The 27,523-nt window shown below is 45.1% G+C and overlaps 1 protein-coding gene and 1 non-coding gene across 2 annotated transcripts in view; one reads left to right on the plus strand and one right to left on the minus strand.

Annotated features, from left to right (window-relative positions):
* The first annotated feature begins 2,737 nt into the window (after positions 1-2,737).
* ANXA2 (annexin A2) overlaps positions 2,738-27,523 on the plus strand; it is a 44,369-nt gene continuing 19,583 nt past the window's right edge. Inside the window, exons 1-3 of the mRNA XM_030878872.3 lie at positions 2,738-2,835; positions 14,382-14,440; positions 17,846-17,945. Coding sequence (XP_030734732.1) covers positions 14,393-14,440; positions 17,846-17,945 — 148 coding nt within the window. The 5' untranslated portion in view covers positions 2,738-2,835; positions 14,382-14,392. The remainder of the gene's footprint in view (positions 2,836-14,381; positions 14,441-17,845; positions 17,946-27,523) is intronic.
* TRNAE-CUC (transfer RNA glutamic acid (anticodon CUC)) lies at positions 10,372-10,444 on the minus strand. Its single transcript has one exon. It is a non-coding gene; the product is annotated as a tRNA-Glu (tRNA).

The raw sequence follows: 27,523 nt of genomic DNA on the forward strand, positions 1-27,523 counted from the left end.
GGAATGAATCTCAGTAAGATTTATAGAAAATCCACAGAGTTTTAAAGATAATTGTGTTAATGAAAGGACTGCCAGGTTGGACACAGAAACAGTTGAAAAGAAGTCTCTGGGCCCTTCAAGTTTCTACTAGCATGAAGCAGGTTGAGAGAGCTACTCAACTACAAATATGGACCATTCTTAGGGGAAAGGAAAGACATCTCAGAGAGTGGAATCAAGAGGCCAGAAGGCAAAGCCAAAAACCGATCAGATGATGATTAAAGCAAAGATTGGCAAACTACAGCCCATAAAGTCAACCCAGCCTATTTTTGGATAGCCCACAAGCTAAGAGGCCTGGCAGCTTCAGCTTTTGCTTCTTGAGAGCCAGCTTCCATTATTATCCTGGTGTAGAGAGGAGGACCTGGCAGATGAGAGTCCAAGGGACGGAGAGAACCAGCTTGCTCTCAGCCATCCTAGCAACCCTAGCTGAGGCACCAAATGAGTGCAGTTCCTTTCCATCCTACAACCCTAGCTGAGCTGCCCCATCCAACACCATGGAGAAGAGACAAGCTGTTGCCCCTAAGTCCTGTCCATATTGCAAAATCATGAGCAAATAAATGGTTTTATTTATGTTTGAACCACTAAGTTTGGGTGGTAATTTGTTAAACTGCAATAAGTAACTTGAGTGCTTTTTTAAATCTCTGGACTGGGCAGGAGGCTTTATTTGGGCTCCAGTTTCTTCATCTATAAAAATCAAGAATTGGAAATGTTAGTCTCTTAAGGACCCTCTCTGCTCTAACATTCTGTTATTGGGTGAATAATTCTATTATTCTGTACCTTTTAGTGAGTGCCTATCACTGCTAGCTAGGCACAATTAGCAGTGTTGAGGTGCAGCAGAGAAAGTGTGAACAAAATAAAGTCAAGGCTTTAGAGAACAGAACGCACAGCAGTAGACACAATCTGAGATCTGTTGTTGTAAACATTCTTCCAGCCATGGAGGAGAAAGAAAGAAAGAAAAAACGATCTTTGCACTCAGAGATTCAAAAGCTCATTTAAACTGGCAGAATTGGCCCCCCCATTCCTCAGAAAGAGCAAACCATGACGTCTGATAGCTTCATTTTTATGAAAATACCAGTGTGAAGTTCTGTAGCAAGAAGCAGACCCTGGTTATTGGACAGATCTGTATGTTTGGCTTTGCTGGATGCCCTAGACAAGCAAAAGCATTCTTCCGGCTACTTGGCTTTTAGGTATTCCACATGATTCGAATTAAATCTTATCTTCTGTAGAGGGCCTATCACAGCACAGCTGGGCGTCAAGAGGCCCAGAGAAGAGAAGGGAAGCAGAATCCCGTTCACCATTACGGTCAGCCTATGTTCTCCTTCTGTTCCAAAATGTTTAGGCTGTAAAGCTTTCAGCCTAAATTGAAGGGCTATAAATGTAAATCAGAAATTGTATCAACGGAATTGCTTTATTTTCTATTTGTCCTTCTGACAGTGCCTATCATGTTTCATTCTGAGTGAAAGAAATGGGTAACAGTGCTCTGGGCTGAGTGTCCAGGGACCCCATTTGTGGTATGGACTTGACTGTGAGCTTGGCAACGATGTCTTGGCCTTGCTGTTTCCTGATTCCCAGGAGTGAAGTGACGCTTAACTGGAAAGTAAAAACGGACGTTAAGATAGACGGGGGATTAAAACAGAAGCATCAGTAGAAAGCTAAGTGAGGTCTGTGAAAGGGAGGAATTCAAAGGTGCAGAGAGATCTTTGGGATTCTTAGCAAAACTCTCCTGCTAGTTTGAGGTGAGTACAGTATTTGCGCAATCAACCACAAAACCATGTTTGCCTGCGTGTTGCCACTGCGGTTCGTGGAAGCAGAGAGTGGAAGAAAAGCGAGAAACAGCAAAACCAAGCCATGGAGCTAAGAGTCTGAGAAAAAACAAAAAAAACCCCAAAAAAGAACGGCAGTTAGGACAGAAGTAAGGGAGGAAACTTATTTGTTGGAACTCGAGGTTCAAAGCCACCGGCCCCACCCAGCCCGGGACGGCCTGCCACGAGGACGTGTGGGAGTCCCGGAGGGTCGCGGGAGGCGTGGAGGGAAGCCAAGCAGAGAGCGCTCGGGAAAAGGGCGCCTCCCCGGGCGGGCGGGGTGGGACCTTGGCTCCTGGCTTCGGCCTCCTACCCCCCCACCCAACTCCCACCATGGCTCCGCGTCTCCCGGCGCGCTCCGAGGCCGGGGCGGGGCCAGTCCTTTGCCCGCCAGGACCCGGCGGATCTCCCTCCCCGCGATCCTCCCGGCAATAGCCGGTCAGAGGTTAAGCTGATATGTTTGCAGACGGTAATGGGGAGCTGGATGCCAACGGCCCAGCTCAGGGGAATCACGATTTATGTTTCTTGGAACAATTCTTCCTTCCATTGCATTGACGCCTTAAACAAAAAAGCGACTTAAGGTCAGAGTCTACGAAAGTCTTGAAAACGTATTAACCTGAGGCAGGGCTGCGCGCTCGACGTGGCGCTCGAGAAGTAAAAGAGGAAGAGAGGAGAAAACTAGGCCGGTACTAGGCCTCGAGGAAGCCTCGGTGGCGCTTCATCGGACGGCAGAGCCGTGGGCGTGGGGCCGCTCCCACTGGCGCGGCCCGGGGAACGTTCCACGGCGAGGCGTCTCCCGGGGGCGAGCGGGCGGACCCGGGACTGTGAGTCACCCTGACTCGAGTGCTAGCGGCCGGAGCAGGAGAAGGCGGGGCGGGGGGCGGCGGGGCGGGCCTCCCGTGCACCGCGAGGATGTGGCGGATATAAAAGCCCCACCCAGGCCAGCTGGCTCCGCTTTGCATCTGGCGACGCTCGCAGCGCACTGCGCTTGGCCCAGGTAAGCGGGGCGCCCCGCCCGCCCGCCCGCTATGGCCCCGGGGCCGCCGCGCTGGCGGGGTGTGGAGAGCGAGGGAAGGAGACGGCCTTGCAAAGAGCAGCTCTGGAGACGGGGACTCGGGAGGCCGTCCGGGGAGGGGGCTGAAGGGACGGTCCGCACTAGGAGCTTTGCGAGGAGGGCACCCAGTGGCGAGGGGGGTCTGGACAGGAGTGAGGGGGGCCGCGTGTGCCCCGGCCTGGGGCGTGCAGGGCAGGAGGGAGTCGGGCATCCCCCGCGAAGTGCTCGCAGGAAGCCCGACGAGGTGGCGCCGGGGAGGGGGGCGGAGGGAGGCTTCGCATTCCCGACGCGCCGGGCGCCGCTGGGGGGCTGGGTGTGGCCTCCCTGCGAGCCCCTGGTCGGGTGGAGAGCAGACGTGCGGCACCCTCCACGTTTAACACTAGCGCTACGGCTATCTAGAAAGTAATCCCCATCTGTTCCAAGTTAACTTTACTTGAAACAAACGAGCATTTGTGGAACTTGTGCCGACGAGCAGGAGGGAAGCAGTCGGGGGAGGATGAGGGGTGGGAGTTTTTAGCAGCAACCTCCTGCCCCAGTAAAACAAAACAACGGAAGAACCTCCCCTCATTCTCCTTTGTTTAGCTTATCTTGTAGGAGAGCAACTTTTGATTTCCGTGTATCTGGAGAGTTTCTTATTTGGTTGACTACTTTTGCATCAGGAAAGGAAGTGTTCTCCCGTGGTTCTGTGGGGAGAATCGTCACTGACTTACTGGCGCTGATGCGACATTGAGTCAGGGACAGAGGGTACAGAAAAGGGCGTAGGCCCCCGGGCTGCTCCTTGTAGCTCTGTGAGATGGGTCCCAGCGCCTGGTGTTGTAGGCCTGGATTCCATCAACTCTCAGTTAAAAAAAAGGTGTGGACATCAATTTCCTTATCTATGAAAGTGGTTTAAGAATGCACATTCTTACTTTCCCCACATAGGGTTATTATCGAAGATTCCAAAAACCATATTCATTCAAAAATAAATTTGTAAAGCACACTGGAAACATTAAGTGCCATACCAAAACCGAGTGTCATTCTTTTTGTGTTAAGAGTTGCCATTTTAAAGCTATTAGAGGTAAAAGAACAGTAACTTCATGGGGCACGCTGGGTGTTTACCAGGAGCCCTAAGGTCCTGGAGTCCAGGGGTCGGGACCCCTGAGCTCATACTGACGGTACTGATGGGTTCTGTCCAAAAGTGTGCCCTACTGTGCCTGTCCGGAACTTGGTCATTTCGAATGCAGAATGCGCTGTAGCACTGAAACAATGTTACAGAAGGTGCTTAGGTTCTCAGGCTAGCCCAGAAAACCCCTACCTTAACCTGCACTATATCGAAGTACTGATAGTACAATGCCTAATTTGCGGGATGGGAGTGATGGTGGGTGGGGAGGGAGGGTGGGAGGAGGGTGAGGTATAATATATAAGAGTAAATCATTGAAGTATTTTACTGGAAGTTTTGTAAGTTTTAAGGTTGGCCCTGATTAAATTATTTTAATTGGAAAATTATGTCCTTATCACCCTCTCTACTCTCTTCCTCCTGCCTCCTTGGAGACCCCTCCCGCCCCCACATATTACAAAAGCCTGTCCATTCTTCTCCAGTTCTGCTGCATTCCCCCCTCCCTCCCACTTCAGTGTTCTCATACCCAGCTAGAGACAAGCAGATTGAGTCAATATTCAACGTTAGGAATGGTTGGTGGTCCTGAAATCCTCAGCAACCCAGGGGAGATGTGTTATTTAAAAGATAACAAGAGCATTTTTAAACCTAAACATCTGTAATTTATAGAATTTGAGGCTATGGAAGGAGCCACATAATATAATATTCAAGCATTGTGAAGGAGGATCTCATATGAGGCCAGGTTCAGTGTGCTTAGTGGTCAGTGGTGTTAAGACCATCCCATACAGCACTTCTGACTCCACCTATTATCTCAAATCTTCAGTCAAGGCTTTCTCCAGAGGTATGGATTGCATCTGCAGTGCAAGGGTGTGACCATCAATGTAAATTTTTTAGTTGGAGGTTTATGATTAGGGGACCGCCTAGATTTTGTGATTTCTTGCAGTGCTAAATGCCTTGCCTGTTGCAAATGCCCAGGAAATATTGCTGACTCACTGGCTTTGAGCAAGAGCTTGGTCTTGGACTGGGGTCACAATAACATCCTCTGTCTTTGAGCTATTAAAAATGCTGTATCGATTGACATGCCGGCAGTCATGGCCATTGGTTTCCTGACTAATTTCTAATTTAAGTAGTTTTCCTGGCAAGGTAGATATCCTTCTATAATTGTTATTGATTTTGAGGGTTGTAGGCTCTTCTTGCACCATCGGGCCTAGCATTTGGCCTTTGTTCTTGGTCTTCCCTTGTGTGGGGCTGTGCGCCTGCTGAGGCATTTCTTAACGTGTCACAAATAGAAGTCCCAGGCGCTCTCTTTTTTTTTTTTTTGGTGGTACGCGGGCCTCTCACTGCTGTGGCCTCTCCTGTTGCGGAGCACAGGCTCCCGATGTGCAGGCTCAGCAGCCATGGCTCACGGGCCCAGCTGCTCCGCGGCATATGGCATCCTCCCGGACCGGGACACAAAACCGTTCCCAGGCTCTCTTGGGCTGCCTTAAACATCTGTTCATTCCACAATATTTATTAAGCACCTACTATGTTCTACTTACAGTATAAGCACTGAGGATATAGCACTGAACAAAACAGACCAAAACAAAAACAAAACTCTGCTCTTTAGGCTTTAAATCTAGTGGGGAAAAAAATAAAATAGACAAAATCGAGTGAATTTGTATAGACAGTAATTGGATTTTGAGCTTTACGTTCTCCCAAATTAATATTTGTTTCCAAACTTGGTTGGGGCTCATTTCCCCTTTAATCCAGCTGTTCCACAGACCTGAGCGTCATAGTTTACTTGCTTTAGGGAAAGTGTTGTTTAAAGTTATCATTGACTTAACCTGGCTTCTGGATTTGACTATGAGAATAGAAACGGAGGGCTTCCCTGGTGGTGCAGTGGTTAAGGATCTGCCTGCCAATGCAGGGGACACGGGTTCTAGCCCTGGTTCGGGAAGATCCCACATGCCACGGAGCAGCTAAGCCTGTGCGCCACAGATACTAAGCCTGTGCTCTAGAGCCCGCAAGCCACAACTACTGAAACCTGTGCGCCTAGAGCCCGTGCTCCGCAACGAGAGAAGCCACCCCAATGAGAAGCTTGCGCACCGAGATGAAGAGTAGCCCCCGCTCGCCGCAACTAGAGAAAGCCCACGCACGGGTAGCAACGAAGACCCAACACAGCCAAAAGTAAATTAAAAAAAAGAATAGAAATGGAATGTTCTTATTTTGCATGCATATGGGAACCCACCTCCCTCTTTTTCCCTGGTGCCACACCCTATTCTAGTTGTAGGCTACATCAGGAGGAAATTCCAGTCTTTTAAAAAAAAAATTTTCTGCTCTTTCACTGTCAGGTCTGTTTTTCCTCCTCCAGTTGCCAGAGGCGGTCCCCGTCTCTTTTGTTGGGGAGCAGGTCAGCTGTAGGGGTCAGGAGATGCCCAGCCTTGTTCTTTGCAGTGGCTCCAGTGAGATTACCTCCAAGTCTCCCCTAGGGTACACCTGAAGCTGTGAAACCGTCTGAGCTCAGTCTTGTCAGAGAGAAGTCAGTAGCATCTAAGTAAGTGGTCTGAGTTACACTCCCAGGCTTGGTGTGGAAAGTTCTGACTCAAGGGAGTGGCTGTCACATGGAATCTTTGCCCTTTGTCTCTCTGCCACACCCAGTCCCCACACTCCCAGCTCAGAGGAAGTCAGAGTCCCAAGGCCACTTGCAAATCTTTCCTCCTTGTTGCCTCCTTCCCTGCCTTTCTTGCCACAAGGAGATGTAGGTTACGTTTCCACGTTGTCCCGTGGACAGAGCTAGGAGCCAAGGGGCCCTGACGGTATTAAAGGTGGAGGTTGAGCTGTGGGAGAAGGTGAAGAGCTGCATATCGTATGATAAAGAGGCAGTCTCCTGAATTGCTCTACCAGGCTTTGCAAAGGTGTGAACAGAGGCTGGGAATTGAAGCCTCCAGCTCTGAATGTATGGAACTGGAGCTGCATTTGAGATACGCAGTCCAAGGAAGAGAAAGGAAATTGAGGAAGGAGAATGTAGTGGAAAAGAAGGAAAAAAAGATATAATGTGGAAAGACCCAGTGTGTATAAACCATCCAAAAATGTGAGTGAACGCCTCCAGTGTGTTAGGCACTGTGCTCAGACCTATGGGGAAATGGGGATGCATAAGACAGAAACCCTGGGGGCAGATAGAATGGAAGACTGCCTTATAGAATGGAAGACCGCCTTTGTACCCTCAGCTCTGATATTTCACAGATACACCAAGAGAGACAGGAGCACAGAGCAGGGAGAGGTACAGGAGAAAGGTAACAGTATTTTTTGTGTCCTGAAGTCTCCCGAGGATGTCAGCTGATCCAGATAGAGCATTCCCAGTAGAGGGAACTTGGAAAACCCAGGCCTAGAGGTAGTTGGACAGTGCTGAATGTGTTTGGAGAATTACCAATCCAGTCTAACTGGTGCTGGGTGTGTGTGTGTGTGTGTGTGTGTGTGTGTGTGTGTGTGTGTGTGTGTGTGTGTGTGTGTGTGTGTGTGTGTGTGTGTGTGTGTGTGTGTGTGTGTGTGTGTGTGTGTGTGTGTGTGTGTGTGTGTGTGTGTGTGTGTGTGTGTGTGTGTGTGTGTGTGTGTGCTTTATTTATGGAAAAGTAGGTACAGCCCAGAGTGTGGAAGATCTTGAATGCTGTGTAGACTTTTTTCTGTAAGCAGCAGGGCCCCATTGGAAATATAATATTTGGGCCATAAAACACTGAAATTGAGTTGTAGATGTGAAGACCTTGATCTCTCAACCGTGAGAGTACTTTGTGCCAAGTGACATCATTCTTCTGCACGTCTCTTTCTGCCCACTCCAACCCCACTTCGGGAGATTGAACGAGAGGCTCTGAGAGCTTGAGGCCACAGTGTGTCTGGAGTTAGTAAACAAATATTGATTCCGATCAGGCAGCAAAAGGGACAGGCCAGAGCAAGTGCAGCACCGTGTCCATCCTGCTCAGTTTGATCAAGGCCCCTGGGCAGAATTCCAGGATTTCTGGGGAATGACTTGCTCCTGTGACTCAGACATTAATCAAGACCATAAAAACCAAGGAGAAAACTGTGTGCTTTCAGGAAGGTTCTGTTAAATAAAAATGCTCTGGGAGGGAGGGGTGGAGAGTGAATAAAGTGGGAACTCTACCCCTACCCCCCACTCATGCATTTTTTTTTACCCCCTCTTGGTTTAAAATGTCAGTCTGCTCCTGTAGACCCAGGACTGCACAGTAAGGGCTTGGCGGGGAATCCCAACCCGCCATCCCCACACCCGCCCCCATTTTTTTGGTTTTAAAAAAATCCTCCTTTGTATCATCCAGTCCCTGATTGATTCATCATGGTTGCTAGGGATGTGTTTTGCAGTAACACATCAACACTCCACATTTTAAAAGTGGGTGTGACCACGAAACTGCTGGGTTATACTCAGATTCTGCTGGGCAGAGGAGCCCTGCCGCAATGTGTTTTTGTTTGTTTGTGAGAATTAATATATGGGCTTTCTGGAGCTGGTTCTTCATTCATTTCAGTAGAACTTGTTTTTATTATTTGAAGCACTAACTTTTAGGTTTTCTTTTTTTGTTTGTTTCAACCTTTTTGCAAACTTTCTTTTACTTTTTTTGGGGGGGAAGGGAGACGTTAAAGCTGTTTTACTTGTACTATTTTTGTTGCAACTGTGTGTTGGAAGTGAAACAGTGAAATGCAGTGTAATCTATTGGGTTTAAAAAAAAAAAGGACAAACTCTTATCTTTAAGATAGTGCTTATGTTAGATGTAAGTTGCTTCATTTCCAGCAGCTGCACGGATTTCTTTAATGTCTAGCTTTGCGCTATAAGAGCTTTTCCAGTCAGGCAGTTAACAGTCTCATTTATTAATATTTTCAAGGCCAGAGGAAACTGTTCTGTTCCCTTCGTTAGGGTGGAGTGTCTGTGTTCCCTTCCCAGTGGTGCGTTATTTCAAGCCAGTCTGAAGTGGGTATGGCTCTCAGTGAGTCTCCTTGTACTTCTCTAGTTATTTTCTTAAACAAAAAACTTTCCCTGAAGAAGACGATTTGAACAATCTTGTGTAAGTCACCCAGTCCTTTCCTGCGAATAAGAGGTACTGGTATGTGGAGGCACTCATCAAAAGATTGAATTTGCTGATTTTTTTCTCTTTCTTTTTTGCAAGTTGAAACCAGTTGGAGATCTTTGTGAGGCTGTAATGTTGGAAAGAGTGATGCCATTTTCGTGTCTGTGGAGAGGTCTGCCAGACACGGAGCGGTTGTTCTGATTTTAATGCGCTTATGAATTTTTCAGTGTGCTAAGTGGTCACTGGGGGTGGAATTGTCTCCTATGGTATGGAGACTTAAAAACAACAGGTACACTAAAAAGGCAGAGCTATTGTTTCAGCAAGAAAATTCAGCCTCCAGAGCAAATACGGTGAATGGATACTTAGTATTGGCATCAAATCCCTTTCCATAGCCAAGCTTAAATCTGCACCGTTCAGAAACTTACATCTCAGGCCCCCCACGTGCCACCACATTAGACATGGCTGGTTTTAAACCTGGCCTCTTGCCCCCCCCCACACACACACTCTCCCACATCCCATCTCCTCGGGCTTTCCCTTGTTTCTCTGGCTGGAACTTTCCAGGGTGAGTGAGTGTCCTTCTCAAACTAGTCAGTACCTCACCTCTCAGACCCTTAGCCAGTCTCACTGATGCTGCTTTTATCTTTCTCTCTCTCCATGTCTTAATCTCTTGGAATGAAGAGCCACTGTGGTGAAGTTGAAAGGGCAAGGGCCCAAGAGTCAGGGGACCTGGAACCTGGCCCTGACTCCCTTTCTCATTAGCTGGGTGACCTGGGCTAGTCTTCCTGGGGCGAGAAGGGAAGAGAGCTGCAAGGTTCTGCAGGAGTGGAGTCTGTGTTTCATAGTTTTGTGTGTGTCTCTCCCAGCCTTTAATGCGGGGCAGGCCCGGTGTGTGTGTGTTAGGGGCTTGTTGATTGATTACCTGGGTGTCACCAGTGATTGTAACCTACAGTAGCCCTGCCAAGACTTTCTCTTTCTGCTTCCAAGGATAGCAGCACTCTGACATCTTCTCATTAGTCATATGCACTATATTAAGCTAATGTTTTAACAAACATAAGTGGTACAGCCGACTCTTTCTTCTGGAGATTAATTAGTCATCTGCAAGATGACTTTGCATTCCCAGGGGATTGGATGTAGTGAAGAGACCAGGATGTAGTGAAGAAACCAGCGGATTGGATGTAGTGAAGAAATGAGGGCCATGGTTTAAAAAAAAAAATTATTATTAAATAATATTTTTAATATTTATTTTTAATATTTATATTTAATATTTATTTATTTGGGCTGCGCCGGGTCTTAGTTGCAGCACGCAGGATCTTTTAGCTATGGCACGTATGCAGGATCTAGTTCCCTGACCAGGGATCGAACCTGGGCCCCCTGCATTGAGAGCGCAGAGTCTTAACCACTGGACCACCAGGGAAGTCCTGAGGGCCGTGTTTTATTTCTAAGGTGAAAATGTGTTTGCCCTTAAGCTTGCATGGAGTAGGCAATATTTATATGGATACAGAAGACACTTGCATGGAGTAATCCCAAGCTTCATGGATATTGTTTTTTTGGTTACTGTGACATTCTTTTACTACAGAATGAGTATCAACAATATAAATATAAATGTTCATTATGCAAAATAGCAACTCATTTCTGACCGTTTATTTAGCACCTAGAGTGTGCAGAGGCCCTCTTCAATCTGTGGGGGAACTGGGACTCTGGGGCCTATGAGACCCCCGTTTGGTTGAATTGTACTATGTATTTGCCATCTGAATGTGTGGCGCACGCGTGGCAGGAACTCAGGACACTCTTGCTCAGTGGTGAGTAAGTCTAGCGGCATCAGAAAGTGTTTCTGGCATTGAAAGGTGGGAGAGGCAGTGCCGGGGAATGTGGGCCGCAGCCACCCCATTGGAGCAGGTGCCAGAGGTGTGGTGACTTGAGGAATGGGCAGCATCTGTAACCAGAAGAAGAGACAAGGGTAAGGAGATGAGGCAGGAGACACGAATCAAGGTGCTGTGGATTAAAGCTGTTACGGTGTGTTTGGGGAGAAGGAAGGAACAGTTTGGTTGAGGTCCACTTTTGCTGGGGAGTACATAGAGGGCTGGACGGAGCTGGAGTAAGAGAACATCACGGAAGGATGGATTTTGAACTATTTATTGTGACAAGATAAAATAGAGGAATTTAGTTGGTAGTGGCACGTAGGACTGACGTGAGGTGAAAGAGCGGTACCACTGTCGACCGTTAAACAGCAAGGAAGACTTGTGAGCCTTTTTAAAATCCCCATTTTCTGTCTCTGTATTGTGCCTGTGGGAGAAGGATTACATGAATCTGATGGTCTTTGGTTTATACCATACTGAGGGGTTGGGACATGGTTAGGCAGCTGTCTCCCAAGCCGGTGCTCGGAGCTGGAAAGGCAACTTGAAAGAACTCCCTGGCAGAAACTTACCCGCCTCTGCAAGTTGCGATTTCCTAAACCTCAGAACCCATGTGAAGTAACTGATCTAATAAATAAGTGGAATTTAATCCACCCGGAAACAACTCTGACTTGTTGGTCTTCTTTTTGCTTTGACGTTTTTCTTTCTTAGCTGTTTACAGTGGGGACTAGAATTCTGTGAGGCAGATGACAACCGTTGACCCCTCACTGCAAACCTAGCCCAGTTCTGACTGAGCCCCAGGGGTGGGAGTCCAGGCCAGGGCTTAGGTGGTCCTTGTCCTGGGGAGCTCATGTCCTCTTTGGTGATTCTCAGCAGTCTCCTGATGAGACGCTGTAGAATGTGTCTTGGTCCAAGTTGAAGTTGGAGATTATTCTTCGATTTTACATTCTTATACTAATTCTTCCACATCTGGTGTGTACTTGACACTTACAGCACATCTCAGTGTGGTCTGGACACCTTTCAGTGCTTGACAGCCCCATGTGGCTGGTGGCTAGTGTCTTGGACAGTCCAGCTACAGAGCAAGACTCTTAAAGAAAATAGACTTTATTTTTAAGGGCAGTTTTCGGTTCATAGAATAATTGACTACGAAGTCAGAGTTCCCATATATTCCCAGCACCCCCTCTATATACACACACAACCTCTCCAACTATCAAAATCCCCCACCAGAGAAGTACATTTGTTATAATTGCTGGACCTACATTGACACATCTTTATCACTCAAAACACATAGTTTACATTAGGGTTCATTCTTGGTGTTGTAAACTCTGTGGATTTGGGCAAACGTGTCATAACATGTATCCACCATTACTGTATCACAGCCCTAAAAATCTTCTGCGCTCTGCCAGTTCGTCCCTCCCTCCTTCCCCTCTAAGCCGTAGCAGCCACTGATCCTTTTACTGTCTCCATGGTTGTGCCTTTTCCAGAATGGCATATAATTGGAATCATACAGTATGTAGCCTTTTCAAACTGCTTTTTTCACTTAGTAACATACATTTAAGTTTGCTTCGTGTCTGTTCATGGCTTGATAGCTCATTTCTTTTTAGTGCTGAATAATATTACATTGTCTGGATGTACCACGGTTTATTTATAGAGGATGACTTTACAAACTAGGATCGTATCCCAGTGCTGTGATGCATTGCAGGGGTTGGGGGTGTGTGTGATAGTGTCTGAGAGTTGTGGGAATGGGGGAGTTGGAATAGCTGTGATTTTCTTTTTTGCCGTGTGCTTAAAAAGCTTCTATAAGCATCTGGGCTTCCCTGGTGGCGCAGTGGTTGAGAGTCTGCCTGCCGATGCAGGGGATACGGGTTCGTGCCCCGGTCCGGGAAGATCCCACGTGCCGCGGAGCCGGAGCGGCTGGGCCCGTGAGCCATGGCCACTGAGCCTGTGCATCCGGAGCCTGTGCTCCGCAATGGGAGAGGCCGCAACAGTGAGAGGCCCACGTACTGCCAAAAAAAAAAAAAAAAAATGCTTCTGTAAGCATCAAGAAGAGAGAGGATGTCGTGTAGGAGAGACCTCATGGTGAAAATCTTGTAGAAATACTTCCATAACCATAAATAAAGGCAAATCTTTTTCTCTTAATTCCTCTAACTCACCCCACACAGAGCCTGGAATCTGCCTAGTCCAAAGCCTTCTGATAGATTAACAAATGTCTATGTCCAAATATTCCTTCAAAGCCAGCTGACTGAAAACACGTAGACTAAGCAAACTGTTGGAAGAGAAAAGAAAGCTGAATTGCATGGGCACCCTTTCCTTGATCAAAGAATATTAAGCAAAAAGAGACCAAAACAGGAGTTGCTGCAATTCAGACGTCGTTCCCACTGTTTGAGGATGCAGCTCTGCTCTGTTTTCTTTATTTTCGGGAGGCTGTTGGCTGAATGACCTGTCTTGTCTCAGTGGAGGTAAATTTCCTGCCAGTTGAGCACTTTTTATTGGCAGGGGTTGGTATATCAATTCCGAGAACTGTGTGATTGCAAAGCTGGAAAGCCAGTTCATTACGTTGTCGTATCACTGTCCAATTAAGTGTATTAACTGAAAGATGACTTAACTTCAGCCATTTTGAATCTTAAATACAAGGATCAGTCTTCTATGGGATGAGTTAAGGTCAAAATCTGTCCATTGTGTTTCTCATCAACAGTTTAATATCTTCTTTTTTTTTAACACCTTTATTGGGGTATAATTGCTTTACAATGGTGTGCTAGTTTCCACTTTATAACAAAGTGAATTAGTCATACATATACATATGTTCCCATATCTCTTCCCTCTTGCGTCTCCTTCCCACCCCCCATCCCACCCCTCTAGGTGGTCACAAAGCACTGAGCTGATCTCCCTGTGCTATGCGGCTGCTTCCCACTAGCTATCTACCTTACGTTTGGTAGTGTATATATGTCCATGCAGTTTAATATCTTCTAAGCATTGGTGAGGTAAGAGACTAATTATGGATAGTAATAAAGGGCTCCATTTAGGAATCAGCCAGCATGAAAATGCTACTGATTTCAGTTCATATCCATAGTTTTCAGACTATGGATATATATTATATATGATATATTAAATTATTGGTGAAAAATACAGCAGTACTGGCTGGTTTGACAAGATCATCACTTTTTAGGAGAACTGGAAGATTCAGTCTTATCCTGTTTGGACTGGTCTTGGGAAGAAACGTTTTGGTTTTGTATTTACAAGTCAGTCTCCCCAGGTTCTCTTCAAACTGGGCAAGAACAAGACTAGCTAGTTCTGTCGTCCATCCCAAACCTAAGGCAAACCATCTCTCAGCTTTAATTTTCCTAATCACAAGATAGGAGTTGCATCTATTTGCACAAATTACTCTAATATCGTCAGATGAAATGGCCCAAGAAGTAGAGATGAGTATAATGAATCACTGCGCTTCGGGGGAAAGGAAAGCCTGTTCATAATAAAGAATTGTACTTTTTTTTTTTCCAGCTTCTTTCAAAATGTCTACCGTTCATGAAATTCTCTGCAAGCTCAGCTTGGAGGGTGATGTAAGTATATCATTTTCACTTTGTGTAATTTTTGCAAATTGGTCATCTCTCTGGGTAGCTGTGCCTCTTCCTTTCCTTGTACATCTAAGGAAAATGAGGACAAAATTCGGACAGTCATTCCCGGAATCCCCTTGCTTCCCTGTCTTCCCCAGTACTTTAGCTGTTCCTAGTAGTTCAATTTGAAAGAAATGGTATGGCTCCAGAAACTGTTTTGGCATCACATTAAAATTGGACAGACACTAGTGACACTGAGATGCTTGGAATTTTATCCTGCTATATACTTAACATGCCAGTGGTAGTAATTATTGTGATGATACAGGACTTTTTTTTTTTGCATTAGCGGGCCTCTCACTGTTGTGGCCTCTCCCATTGCGGAGCACAGGCTCCGGACGCGCAGGCTCAGTGGCCATGGCTCACGGGCCCAGCCGCTCCACGGCATGTGGGATCTTCCCGGACCGGGGCACGAACCCGTGTCCCCTGCATCGGCAGGTGGACTCTCAACCACTGCGCCACCAGGGAAGCCCGAGGACTTTTTTTTCTTTTTCTTTAATTGGAGTATAGTTGCTTTACACTTCTGTGTCAGTCAGTTTCTGATATACAGCAAAGTGAATCAGCCATACGGATACATATATCCCCTCTTTTTTGGATTTCCTTTCCATTTAGGTCACAACAGAGCACTGAGTAGAGTTCCCTGTGCTCTACAGAAGGTACTCATTGATACAGGATTTTTAATGTCATGCCCTCAGATTTTATTAATGGTTGGCATAAGCCACAGCCATATTGAAAATGATCCTGCATGTTTTGGACTTCTTATAGTGTCCAGAGAGTTATTCCAGACAAGGACTTTTTAAAATTTAGTACCTGGGAAAGCTTTTCTTCAAAATAGCTAGAATTTTTTTTTTTTTTTAACTAAATAATAGAAGTATTATAATTCATCTTGTTGCCTTTTTTGCTTTGGCTATCAGGTAGCTCAGACTTATACTTAATTGTCTTTCACAGGAACTTGGAAATTCTGATACATTTGCTTTTTTGTTTTACAGTCAAAAATTTTAAAAGCTATCTGCAAAATTATAAGTCATTACAAATGCTTTTAGAATAAAGTAGAGTATAAATTATGAATATGTAAACTATCTAATAATACCATACATCTTTCAGGTTATCTTGGCAGAACTGACTTTTACAGAAACTCAGCAGTGACGCTGGTTTGTAGGCATATCTTCCAGATATTTCAAAATACGCTCTGACTGAAATTAAAATACAAAGAAAGCACTCAAGTGGGTTGACAGCAGCTTGGGTCATGTGGTACAGAACCCTCTGTCTCTGGTGCTTGCCAATAAAACATTCAGATGGATGATGTTGGTGCGAGCACAGGTTGTATGGAGTGTAAAGCCTACCTCGTTTTCCTCTTTCTTCTTGGACCTTGTGCACACTGTTGTTGGCAACCATACAAGCAGCATGTTGAGGTCCAGACAAGTCCAAGAGCTAAATAAATTTTTTCTTAATGGATCAGATCATTAGATCATTTTTAGTATCGGGTTTCATCAGAGGGCTTTTCATGTGGCCCTTGAAGTTACTCTAGTATGATGTGCTTCTCTGTGGAGAGATGGGACTGCAATAGAAAATGTCATGTATTCCCCAATACTTTGAGGGAAGAGAAACATCACTTGGACCTCCATAACTTGATTTTCAGATAAATGAATTTTACAGGTAGTAAGTTCAGTTATCCATTTAATTTTATTTCCGGAGATACTATAAAATTATGTAAAACTTTTCCCTACTCACTGTTGTTTTTGGGATGAGATGACACAGCACCTGATATATGAAGCCATATTTGATATGGCTCGATGGCCAGACTGCCTGCCTTTGTAAATAACTGATGGCATTGTTAATAAATAGGAAAATGTGTTCCCTTAGATTTCTGTCCTCATTTTGTAGCCACCATAGCATATATAGTAAGTATTTCAGAATAACACTTTGTCATTACCTTTTCCTGAATGTGTACTCTATTCCCATTGAGTTAATCTTACTGGAAAGTTTAAGTAGTGAAATTATATGGAAAACACCTTGATAATCCACTGTGTTTCAGTTATATGTATTAACTGGATTTACTATTTGGCCAAGATGGTCACAAGTACATTTTAGAACATTTTGTCCAGCCCTGAACTTAGATTTGTGGCTTTGTGCTAGGAGACATTTGGGAGGATGGCATCTTAGTTGTCTACCTGCACAGCCTCACTGCTAATAAATGCTGGGGTGCCTTGTCACGTGATGCGTGTGGGTGGAAAGGTAAGTCAGGGCAACTCAGTCTCCGACTATTCCCAGAAACTGAGCCTAGACGGAGTCATGATGTGATGGGAGGTGTGCAGTGTGGGGAGGCAGTGATGGGGAGCCTTGACATTGAAGGCGGTGTAGTGGTGGATGGGTCCACTGGCCATCAGCCAACCTAAAGAACATTGTCAGTCCTGTTTTGTCTGTCCTTTGCTTTGGGACTGGATAGCAGGGAGGAGGAGGGCTGTAAGTGCATTTCAAAGGAGAGAAGTTAACACTCTGGGGAGGAGAACTGATGTAGAATCATGCTGTTGTCCTTACCTCAGTCTGGGGTGGGGAGAGCTGGGGAGGGTCCATCAGATCTGGAAGGATGATGGGCTTTGAAAAGCACCAGAAAGGAAGAACCTATGGTTTAAAGGGCAGTGAGAAAAAAAATACTAGGAAGAGTAGTAGGCAGAGGGGATCGTGTTAAAGACAGCAGAATGGAGGGTAGAGAGAGTAGAGAAAGCCGGCGGAACCTGGCCGATATGAAGAGGATGTGGGCCATGTGGCCTGACCACCTTGGTTCCACGGCGGTGGCCAGAGGTGGGGGTGATGCAGGAAGAAGATGCTTCCCTCACTTACCTCATAGTCCGAGACAGGCAGGCAGGCATTCTACATTTGCTTTTTAAAGAATTGTGAGCTCAATGATACAGGCTCAGTGGAAATTCATGTGCCTGTAGCAAAAACTTGGCTAAACACACTTGTCATTCAGGCATTTCCGCATTTCCAGCTTGTTTCAAATTTTGGCCAACCCAGTTTCATGCTCTTCAAAACCTTCCGCAAAGAAACGGGTGGTTTCAAGTGCCCAGCTTTGCGTTTTCCGCCTTTGAGCTTGCATGAAAAGTAAGATGAAATGTAGAAATAGATTTATCATATTCTAAACTAGTTGAGCCTTTGAAGAAGAATTCTCATTAGAAATAAGGAAGTTTCGTATCCTATGTGGGATGGCATGTTCATATACTTACTGAGTTACCTAGCCTAAGAATGATGCGAATTATTAAAAGAAACAATAGGGAAAAAAATTTTAGGAATTGACATTTCAACAAGAGGATTTTAAATATGTGGGATTGAAGTGTGTTTGTCTTTTAACCTCAGCACTCCACACCTCCAAGTGCGTACGGGTCAGTCAAAGCGTACACCAACTTTGATGCGGAGCGGGATGCTCTGAACATTGAGACAGCCATCAAGACTAAAGGTAGGCCATCCATTTGTCCTCCTTGTCAAACACTGACCAAAGGGTTTTTAGTCTCTTTCTTGAATCTTCATATATTGGTCATTTGAAATCGTCATCAAGCTTTAATGGAGTGATCAAAACCTACCCCACCCCATCCTTCTCTCCTTCGTTCCCCCTCTTTCTCCCTCCCTCCCTCCTCTCTTTGGAGAGAAGAAGATTTAAAACATGAGAAACTAAATCACCGAATAGCACAGTGACATGGAAATAGGCTTTAGCTGAGGGCCAGGAGGGCTGATCCCCTGGGTGTGTGCTTTGGGCTGAGCTCTTCACTTTGAGGCCTCACTGCCCCTTCTATAAGGAAGAATTTGGTCATGGTGATCCCTAAGGGTCTCTTTTTGGTCCTAAATCCCCTTGAATTTTATTACATTTCTTGGAAAAATTCTGGGAACATTTTACTGCTTTGATCTCAGATTGATCTAATGAGCGAAAAATTCAGACTTCTTTTTTTTTTTTTTTTTTAGCTCCACAAGTTATTACGCCCCTCCTTAGGCCTGGAGCTTGGGTTTGAAGAGCTGTCGGGATGATTGTATTTCCTAGAGTTCCAGGATGAGTAAGAGAGGACAAGGAGGCATAAAAGCCTCTGTTCTGAAATAAAGCAGATAAAGCATTTAATTGGGTAAGAGTTGAGTGAGGGCCTGTTGAGCAAGGGCCTGTTCAGGTCATCATGCTGTTTTCTGTATCCACAAAAGCCAGCGTTCAGACTTCTTTGGCTTACGTTAACGAAGCATGTACCTTTGGGGTTGCCCCATCCCTGGATCCTTGGAAACACTGTGATTATTGTAGTGATGCTTGTGATTCACCACACTCTTTTCCCCTTTTGGACAAAGTGCTTCTTTTCATATGAGGCTAGATTGAGACACGTATGTGATCCAGCAGCCAGAGTGGGTGCTTGTTCATCCCCTGCTGACGAGTTGTGGGACATTAGGACGATGGAGTGCTTTTACTTATTGACACATGCATACAATTCACATACGGGTCACTGACAGACTGGGGACCTCAGTCAGGGTGACCTGGGGCCCTAAAATTGGCGTGGACATGTGTCCCCGTTATGCCGGCATATATACTGATTGTGCCCCCTTTCGCCCTCCGAATTGTCTTGTTTTGCAGGATAAATTGCATAGTCACTTTTCCTAGAACCCTTGGAAAAACTGGTGACTGTGTTTCCAGGGATAGGAAGGAGTGCAGAAAGATCCTTTACGTCCTGTGGTTCTAATAGGACATAGGTTTGCGTCACTGGCCTCAAAGCAGCCTTCGTTTCCATGGGGACATTGTGGGCACCTCCCACTACGGGCGGCCTGGACAACTAACTACCTTCAAAAAGCCATCTTTTTTGGTGCTTTTAAATGACCATACTTGTCAAAGGCCAAGCTGGGAAGTCAGGAAGTCACTAGTCAGAAAATGAAACTAAAGTCTGCAGGGCTTACCTCCCTGCAGTCAGTTCTACTTGGTGGAGCCTAGTGGATGAGAGCATATGTGTTCGTAGGTTCAAATCTTAGCTCTACCACTAATTTACTAGCTGTCTGACTCTGGGAAAACATTTAACTTTCTTAAGCCTCAGCTTCCTTACTGTAGAAGGAGGGCTAATGAAAGTTCCCACCTCACAGGGTTGTTGTGAAGTAGGAAGCTCTTAGCATGGTGCCTGGCATATAGATAATACTCAAAATATGTCACCTTAACACACACACACACACACACACAGTCCGCTCACACACACACACACACACACACACGCAATCCGCTCTCCTAAAAACTCACCTTCTCACTATTTGAATGTGCTTGCATTCCTGGGGTTTCCCAACTAGCCATTGTAGAGATATAACCGAAGTTTAACAGTTAACTCATCTGACAAAGATGGTGCCTTTTACAAGCTTGAGACAAAGGCTGCTTTTATCCCTGCATGAGAACGCTTTTAGCACACTGGAATGTAAAGATTGCGCAAATGAACTCTGGTAACAGCTGAAACTCCCAGGGTAATAAAAATACCTTCAGGCGCTTTCTGAGTTAGAAAAATACTGTAGTTTCTAAGCAGAAACATCTGGAGGGCTAAGATCTGGATTCCTGCATTCCAGTTTGGTCAAGTGCAGATGACATCACCATTATTAGGGTTGCAGCTGCTTATTGAGTGCTGCTGATTATGGGCTGGCGTGGCACCAGGCACTTCAGGAACATTCTTCCTAGGTGAACTTCAGATTAATCCTCTCTTGTAGGGTGCTATCGTCCCCAGTTTATGGCGGACATAATTTAGGATTAACATGCTCCAGGTCTCTTGGCTGTGGTTCAGATAGGGGTTTTAACACGACTCTTTCCAGCCCCAGGGCTGTGCTCTCAAGCACCCCAGTGTTATGCTACCCACCTGCCAGGGTTGGACTTTTTACTTTGCCGTGAGTTGTTTTCAGGCATGAGAACATTTTCTAGCTGTGATTCTATGGGTGTCAGATACATGTTATATTTGTGGGTCCGGCTTTTGGTCTCCTGTCTTCTTCTCTCCCAAACTTAATGCCCGGTGGGTCCCACTTAAGACTGCTTTTTATTATTTGTTTTTGGTGCCTAGTGATTTTAAAGAGTAACTGATTTTTCTTGAGTTAAGTCTGTTGGTCCTTTAAAATAGTTTCTAGATTGTTGGTATAGTTAGAACCTTAAATCCTTCTAGGAAACTCGAGAGGAAAGAATATGATAGCTATACAGAGTTCTGAGTTGTAACAAAGATTTTATTATCAGCATTGGTTATTACTTTTTTTCACATCTTTATTAGAGTATAATTGCTTTACAATGGTGTGTCAGTTTCTGCTTTATAACAAAGTGAATCAGTTATACATATACATATGTCCGCATATCTCTTCCCTCTTGGATCTCGGTCCCTCCCACCCTCCCTATCCCACCCCTCTAGGTGGTCACAAAGCACCGAGCTGATCTCCCTGTGCTGTATCAGCATTGGTTATGATGGTGACAAACCTAGATCCATCTTCTAGTTGGAGAGTGACTTAGTACATTATGGTAACTGCCTTTATATTGCATAGAATGTCTGTAGAATGTCACCAAGACATGAGAAGTAAAGTTTGTAAACAATTTTTTTACATTGTTATTGAGATATAATTCACATCTCATACAATTCACCTATATAAAATGTACAATTCAGTTTTTTTTAGTATATCCACTGAATTGTACAGCCATCACCACAGTCAATTTTGGAACGCTCATATTTCACCTTGAATTTGTCAGTTGCGTAGGAAATGGACATAAGATAGTGTATACAGTATGATCATACCACCACAATTTTTTTTTATGTCAGAAAGAAAAAGATAAAAGGCATTATTAACTGATATATAGAATTATGGGTAATTGATTCTTTTCCTGTGTTTTCGGTATATTCTGTTTTTTCCAATTTTTCTGTGGTGACATGTATTACCTTCATAACAGAAAGCAGTAAACTAAATTAAAAACAAAAATGAAGTCATCGTAGTTGAACAACATGGGTTTGAACTCCACTTACACGTGGAGGTTTTTCAACGCTAAGTACTACGGTGCTACGCGGTCAGAGGTTGGTTGGATCCACAGATATGGAACTGAGGATAAGGAGGGCCGACTATAAATTATATGTGGATTTTCTGCTGTTGGGGGTATCGGCACCCCAAACCCTCCAGTTGTTCGAGGGTCAGCTGTAGTTGGGAAACTCACATTCCTTTTGGTTTTTTCTCCTTCCCCTTGATCTTTTTAGATACTAACACTAGTTTAAAAAAAATGAGCTAATTAAGATCTTACCTTCCCTTTTAGAATGCCTTTCACTTTAAGTGTAATTAGGAAGCTCATGCCCCACCTTAACTGGCTCTGTCTCAAACCCTTTTCCAGGAGAATACAATGCAAATTAATTGGTGTTTCCCTGACATCCAAGGAAACAGGGTAAACCTCAAATGCTGATACAAACAAAGCCAAAGGATCGTGAAAAGATGACCCTCTGGGCCTCCCCTCTCAGGGTAGCCCAGGTGTGTGTGCGCACGTGTGTGTGCGTGTGCCGAGTGTAGAGCATGCTGGGCATTACCTGTACTGCCTGATGTACGTCCGCTTCCCTATCCGAGTACTCGCAGGCAGAAGGGCTGTGAGCAAGTCAGCTGTGGCCTAGGGTTACTCACTGCTCTTAAACCCAAGGATTGTAAACCGAGGCAGGCCTGCAGTGGAGAGAGTTAGGAGGGGCAGACCTGGGTGACATCTATAGGCTGGTGCTGCCTAGACTGGTCAGAAGGCCCCAGAACAGCTCTTATCCCTCCCTTCTCCTCTGCCCTTATCTCTCACCTGAGCTGCTAGGGCATTTGTCCTTATTTATTTATAAAATATTTATTTATTTGGTTGTGCCGGGTCTTAGTTGCTGCAGGTGGGCTCCTTAGTTGTGGCACGTGAACTCTTAGTTGTGGCATGCATGTGAGATCTATTTCCCTGACCCGGGCCCCCTTCATTGGGAGTGCGGAGTCTTACCCACTGCGCCACCAGGGAAGTCCCTGTCCCTATTTTTACGGGCCTCCTTGCCTCATCCATTGCAGATTCTCTGTCTAGCTTCATCTCCAGGCTATTCGGTGCCACAAACAGAGCCTTTGCTCTCTCAGGAGTGTGCAGCCCGCTTCTAGTGGGAGTGTTGGCACACTTCTGACATCCAGGCAGTTCCCACTCATCTTGGCCTGAGCTGATGCATCGCCTCTTCTCCGAGCTTTCTCTAAGTGGGAGGCAGAATCATTTATTCCTTGATCTGTGTCTCATTTATAGCTCTTGCCACATTGTGTTATCTATGGGTTTGTCTCTCCCACCAGAAAGTGAGCTCCTTGAGGGCAATGACTTTATTTCATTAAACTTTTCTAATGCCCAGGCCCCTGGGATCATGTGAAAAAGTACATATTTAACCTGAATAGTAGTGAAAATGTACACAGATACCGGCATACAGGTGAGTGCAGAGTCAGGATATGTGGCTGGCAAGAGAAGGCAGCAGAAGGCAGTTCCAGAATCCGGACCATATCCCCGAAGGATTAACAGTCCCCTAGTAAGCTTTGATCCTTTTTTCCAAAAGGAATTTAGCTCACACTTGTAAGTTTGCTTTGTTTTTGGTTTGAAGGGATCTCAGTGTTCCCTGAGCATGTCACCTAAACCAAATGGAGGATTGCTTTGTGTATGCTCTGGCTTGAGGTAGACTCTGCAAGTACTTACCTTAATTAATGTCTAGTTAGAAACTGAATAAAGCCATGCAAAAGTAGTAATATTGCTTAATTAACAAGAGGTTTCTGAGACTTAGATCTGTAGGAGTCTCTTGGTCTAGATTGGCCTTGGGTTAAATATATACTGCAGAGTGTACAACACAGCTGTGAATGGTTTACCATATGGGTCCAAATAACTAGAAAGGAAAGTCAGCTAAATTAGAAAAGGATGAATCTAGACTACATAAAATAGATTGTAATTAGAAGCAGCACAACCCCGGAGTTAGTGTAAGTGCCAATAAACTGGTACAGCTTCGGTCTCTCTCTGGAAGGGGAGGGTAATGAATTGCCCTATTATTATTGCCAGTTTTGATTTTAGCAGTATTTGTGTTCTCCGGAAGGGTTGCAGAAGCGGGTGATTTTTCCCTCCCTTATAAGCACAAGTATAGAAGCATACGGCAGCAAGTTTCTGCGCTTATTTTTTTCTTATACTTCGGAAATGGAGCTGCTTAAGATTTCCAGCGTGGCCGAAAGACTTAACATCCCATGGCAGTGGGAAGCAAGCCAGGATATGTATTTTTGGTTTCACCTGCACACCTGGAGGTATATTCATTTAGCTGAGACAGCAATGAGGAATGTATTCTCTCTTTTTTTTGCGGTATGTGGGCCTCTCACTGTTGTGGCCTCTCCCGTTGCGGAGCATAGGCTCCGGACGCGCAGGCCCAGCGGCCGTGGCTCACGGGCCCAGCCGCTCCGCGGTATGTGGGATCTTCCCGGACCGGGGCACGAACCCGTGTCCCCTGCATCGGCAGGCGGACTCTCAACCACTGAGCCACCAGGGAAGACCAGGAATGTATTCTCTTGAAGATGCCAGGAGGCAGATTGGCTCTGAAAGTAGCTTCTCTCCCACGGGAGCGGCATCGGAGATGTGGGCCCAAACTAAGAACCCCCACGCCTGAGTGTGAGCACGCTTGTGGGAAAGGCCTTTCTGCCCCACGTAGCCCAGGGCCTTCTCACTCTAACCATCCTGGAAGTGAACAGGAGGGAACAAAACCTTCCCGTTGATGAGGACTTTCCTTTTGTGTTCAAGCTCACTTTAGACTGAATTCTCCTCTTACAGCACTGCTGGGAACAAAGAGGGACCAGTGCTGAGTCACGGCCACCTTTACTCAGGGCACAGATTTTCTGATTTTTTTCAAGATGATCATTGTCTACTCGGGTAGGTAGATGCCAGACTCATGCCAAGGAGCCTGTGAAACATGGGTGAAGGAGTCCCTGGTGCCTTTCTCATTGTAGGCATCGGCTGTGTTGCCTGCCTGTCAGCTTTTTTTTTCCTGTAAAAAATGGTTACCCCTTTTCCATGAGGAAATCCCAATACCGGTGACACCCAGGGACGATGGAAGTCACCACGTTCAGGTGTCAGCAGTGCTGAGACAATAACTAGTAACTTCTCTGTCAGCTGAGTTCAGGGCGGGTATCAGTTTCTTTTACATCTGTTCAGATTTTTTTACTTCTGACTCAGGAAGCTGGTAGAGCAACAGGGCACAAATTGGTGCTTTCATTTTATGCATAACCCTTCATTTGCAATTTTATTTGATTTCGATCTTGAGGAGTGGCCTTTGTGTTTTCCTGCTGGTCCTGTAGAGTATCTCAGAAATGTAATTATGCGCAGAAGGCAGACAGGGTTCCAGATTATTAAAATACCCCAGTGGGATTACCAAGGAGACTGTACTTAAATCCTTTCTAAGGGACTCAGCTGAGGTGAGACCAGATCAGAATGGAAATAGAAGAAATTTGATTTCTGGGCCCAATCCTCTTCTTAGGCACTTAGCTAAACCACGCTTTCCTTGAGTCGGGGCAGGCAGCACCGTGGCAGATGGTGGGGAGGGTACTTTGGGCAACAGTGTGTGTGTGAGTGTCTGTGTGCGTGCATGTGTTTCTCTGTCTCTAAAATCACTCTTACTGGCATTTTAGGCTCCCACGGAGTTATGAATGGCTATTTCCAGAAGAGAGTCTTCTAGCTCTTTCTCTTGAAGAAAACCTCAGTTGGGTTAGCTCAGTGGCCACGCATTGTTACTGGGTGGCAAATCATTATCTACAGATTACTCAACGGGTGTACATTTGTATGGTCTAAACAGTAAGTCCAGTTCTGTAGACAAATAGACACGTTACTGTCTCCAGTCCTTTTTAGCAACAAGATGGAGGAGTGTGGTAGAAAGAAGTACCAGATTATAATTCAAAAAGGTACAAACGTGACTCATAGAGATATAGGATAAACACGTGGCAAACATTTATTTAATTCATTGAGATAGGGCTGGTTAAAAGGGAAATTTGAGAGACTAGGTGTTTATAGACACTGAGGAAAGAATGTTGGAAGATTGCTAGGCTGGATACAAGACCGTTAATGTCCTTCAGGGCACTGAAGCCATAATCTTGGGGGCTATCCTTTCTACTGGACCAAAATCTACAAGTTAACACATAACCCCATAGAGCCTATGCCGTGATCAGTAGTGAGTAGCAAGTTGAGTGAGAGCGTGCCCTGGAGAAACAGTCTTGGATGGGCCTTTTAGCCACACTGGGAAGACGTTCCCTTCCTTTTGCGTATTTTCAAGTTTTGGATTATTTTCTGTAATAGGAGGCAGAATAGCCCAATGTAGATATTTAATCCTGGTTTGAATCCCAGCTCTGCAAGTGACTTGCTTGTGTGACCTTGGGTGAGTCCTCGTCTTTTCCTCATTGGTACAATGGGGATGACACTAACACCCATCGCACATGGACAGGATGACAATTGCAAGAGAGCTTTGTACAAAGCACCTTGTAAAATGCCTGGCATGTAGGTACTCAGTGAATGGTTGATACTATCAATATTATAATAAAATAAAACCCATGGGTCTGTGCCTTCTGCTCTCTCTGTGGCCTGCCTGTGACCTTGTTGTAAAGATGGTTTCTGAGGTTTGATACTGATATGCCCAGTAACCTAAGCCAAGTCCCAGTTTTACCTGTGATCTAGATAAGGAGCGGATCTGGGCAGTTTTCCTTTATCTTCTAACTAGTCAGTCAGCCCTGCGTGGAGGGCCTCCTGAGTCCTTTATCAAACACAATGAAATCTGTTTTCTCTGTGCAGTCAGTGTGCCTTGGCAGATGTGAGTCAGATCCTGTGCAGAATGGCCTCTTGGTTCCTGGCCATGAACAGTAAAGATGCACATTTTCCATGCAGTGCCAGATGTGGAGCTGACTTGGGGTTTCCACCCGCGGAGAGGAGGAGACTCCAGGAGGCCCATTTTGTGGGTTTGGATTCAGCCGTTATTTTAGACTGCAAGTGTTCTTTGTTTTAAAAATATCGCTGATGTTTTAAGGAACCCACGACCCCACAGTTTTCTATGTGAGCCCTGCTGTCAGCGGTGCCTTCCCATGGCATCACTTGCCGGAGCTGTGGCTTCAGGTGACTAGCACTTAGAACAGGGACTGATTTTTTTTCAGATGCCCTGGAGTGTGGGAAGCATTTTTGTAGTTAGCTGGTAAGATTAGTTGGCCATTTTCATTCAAGGAAAAAATGCTTAAAAACTTTCGTGCTGCTTTCCATCAGGAGCCAGATAAATTTGTGTCTTAGTTCCTCACCAGTCTTGAAAATCTTAACTTCTGTTAGTGTTGAAAAGACATTTAATGTCCCTCAACAGAGGATTGGATAAAGAAGATGTGGTACATACATACAATGGAATATTACTCAGCCATAAAAAAGAATGAGATAATGCCATTTGCAGCAACATGGGTGAACCTAGAGATTATCATACTAAGTGCAGTAAGACAGAGAAAGACAAGTATCATATGATATCACTTATATGTAGAATCTAAAAAGATGATACAAGTGAACTTATTTACAAAACAGAAACAGACTCACAAGCCTTCGAAAATAAACTTACGGTTACCAAAGGGGAAAGGTTGGGGGGAGGGATAAGTTAGGAGGTTGGGATTAACATATACACACTACTATATATAAAATAGATAATCAGCAAGGACCTACTGTATGGCACAGGGAACTCTATTAAGTATTCTATAATAACCTATATGGGAAAAGAATCTGAAAAAGAATGGATATATGTATATAAATATATATAACTGAATCACTTTGCTGTACACCTGAAACACAACATTGTAAATTAACTATACTCCAGTGTAAAATAAAAATTAAATTTAAGAAAGGCATTAAAAAAAAATCTGCCTGAATCACAGAATTTACTGTGTTCTCCCCCACATTCTGTGAGATCCTGCACCCATGTCATTGTTTCCCAATGTGAGGCTTTGCTTGGATTACTTTGTGACCTTCTGTATCAAACACAAGAGGAATGGGATGGGAAAATAGGCATT

Source organism: Globicephala melas, chromosome 2 (genome assembly GCF_963455315.2).
Source record: "Globicephala melas chromosome 2, mGloMel1.2, whole genome shotgun sequence".
Taxonomy (NCBI): domain Eukaryota; kingdom Metazoa; phylum Chordata; class Mammalia; order Artiodactyla; family Delphinidae; genus Globicephala; species Globicephala melas.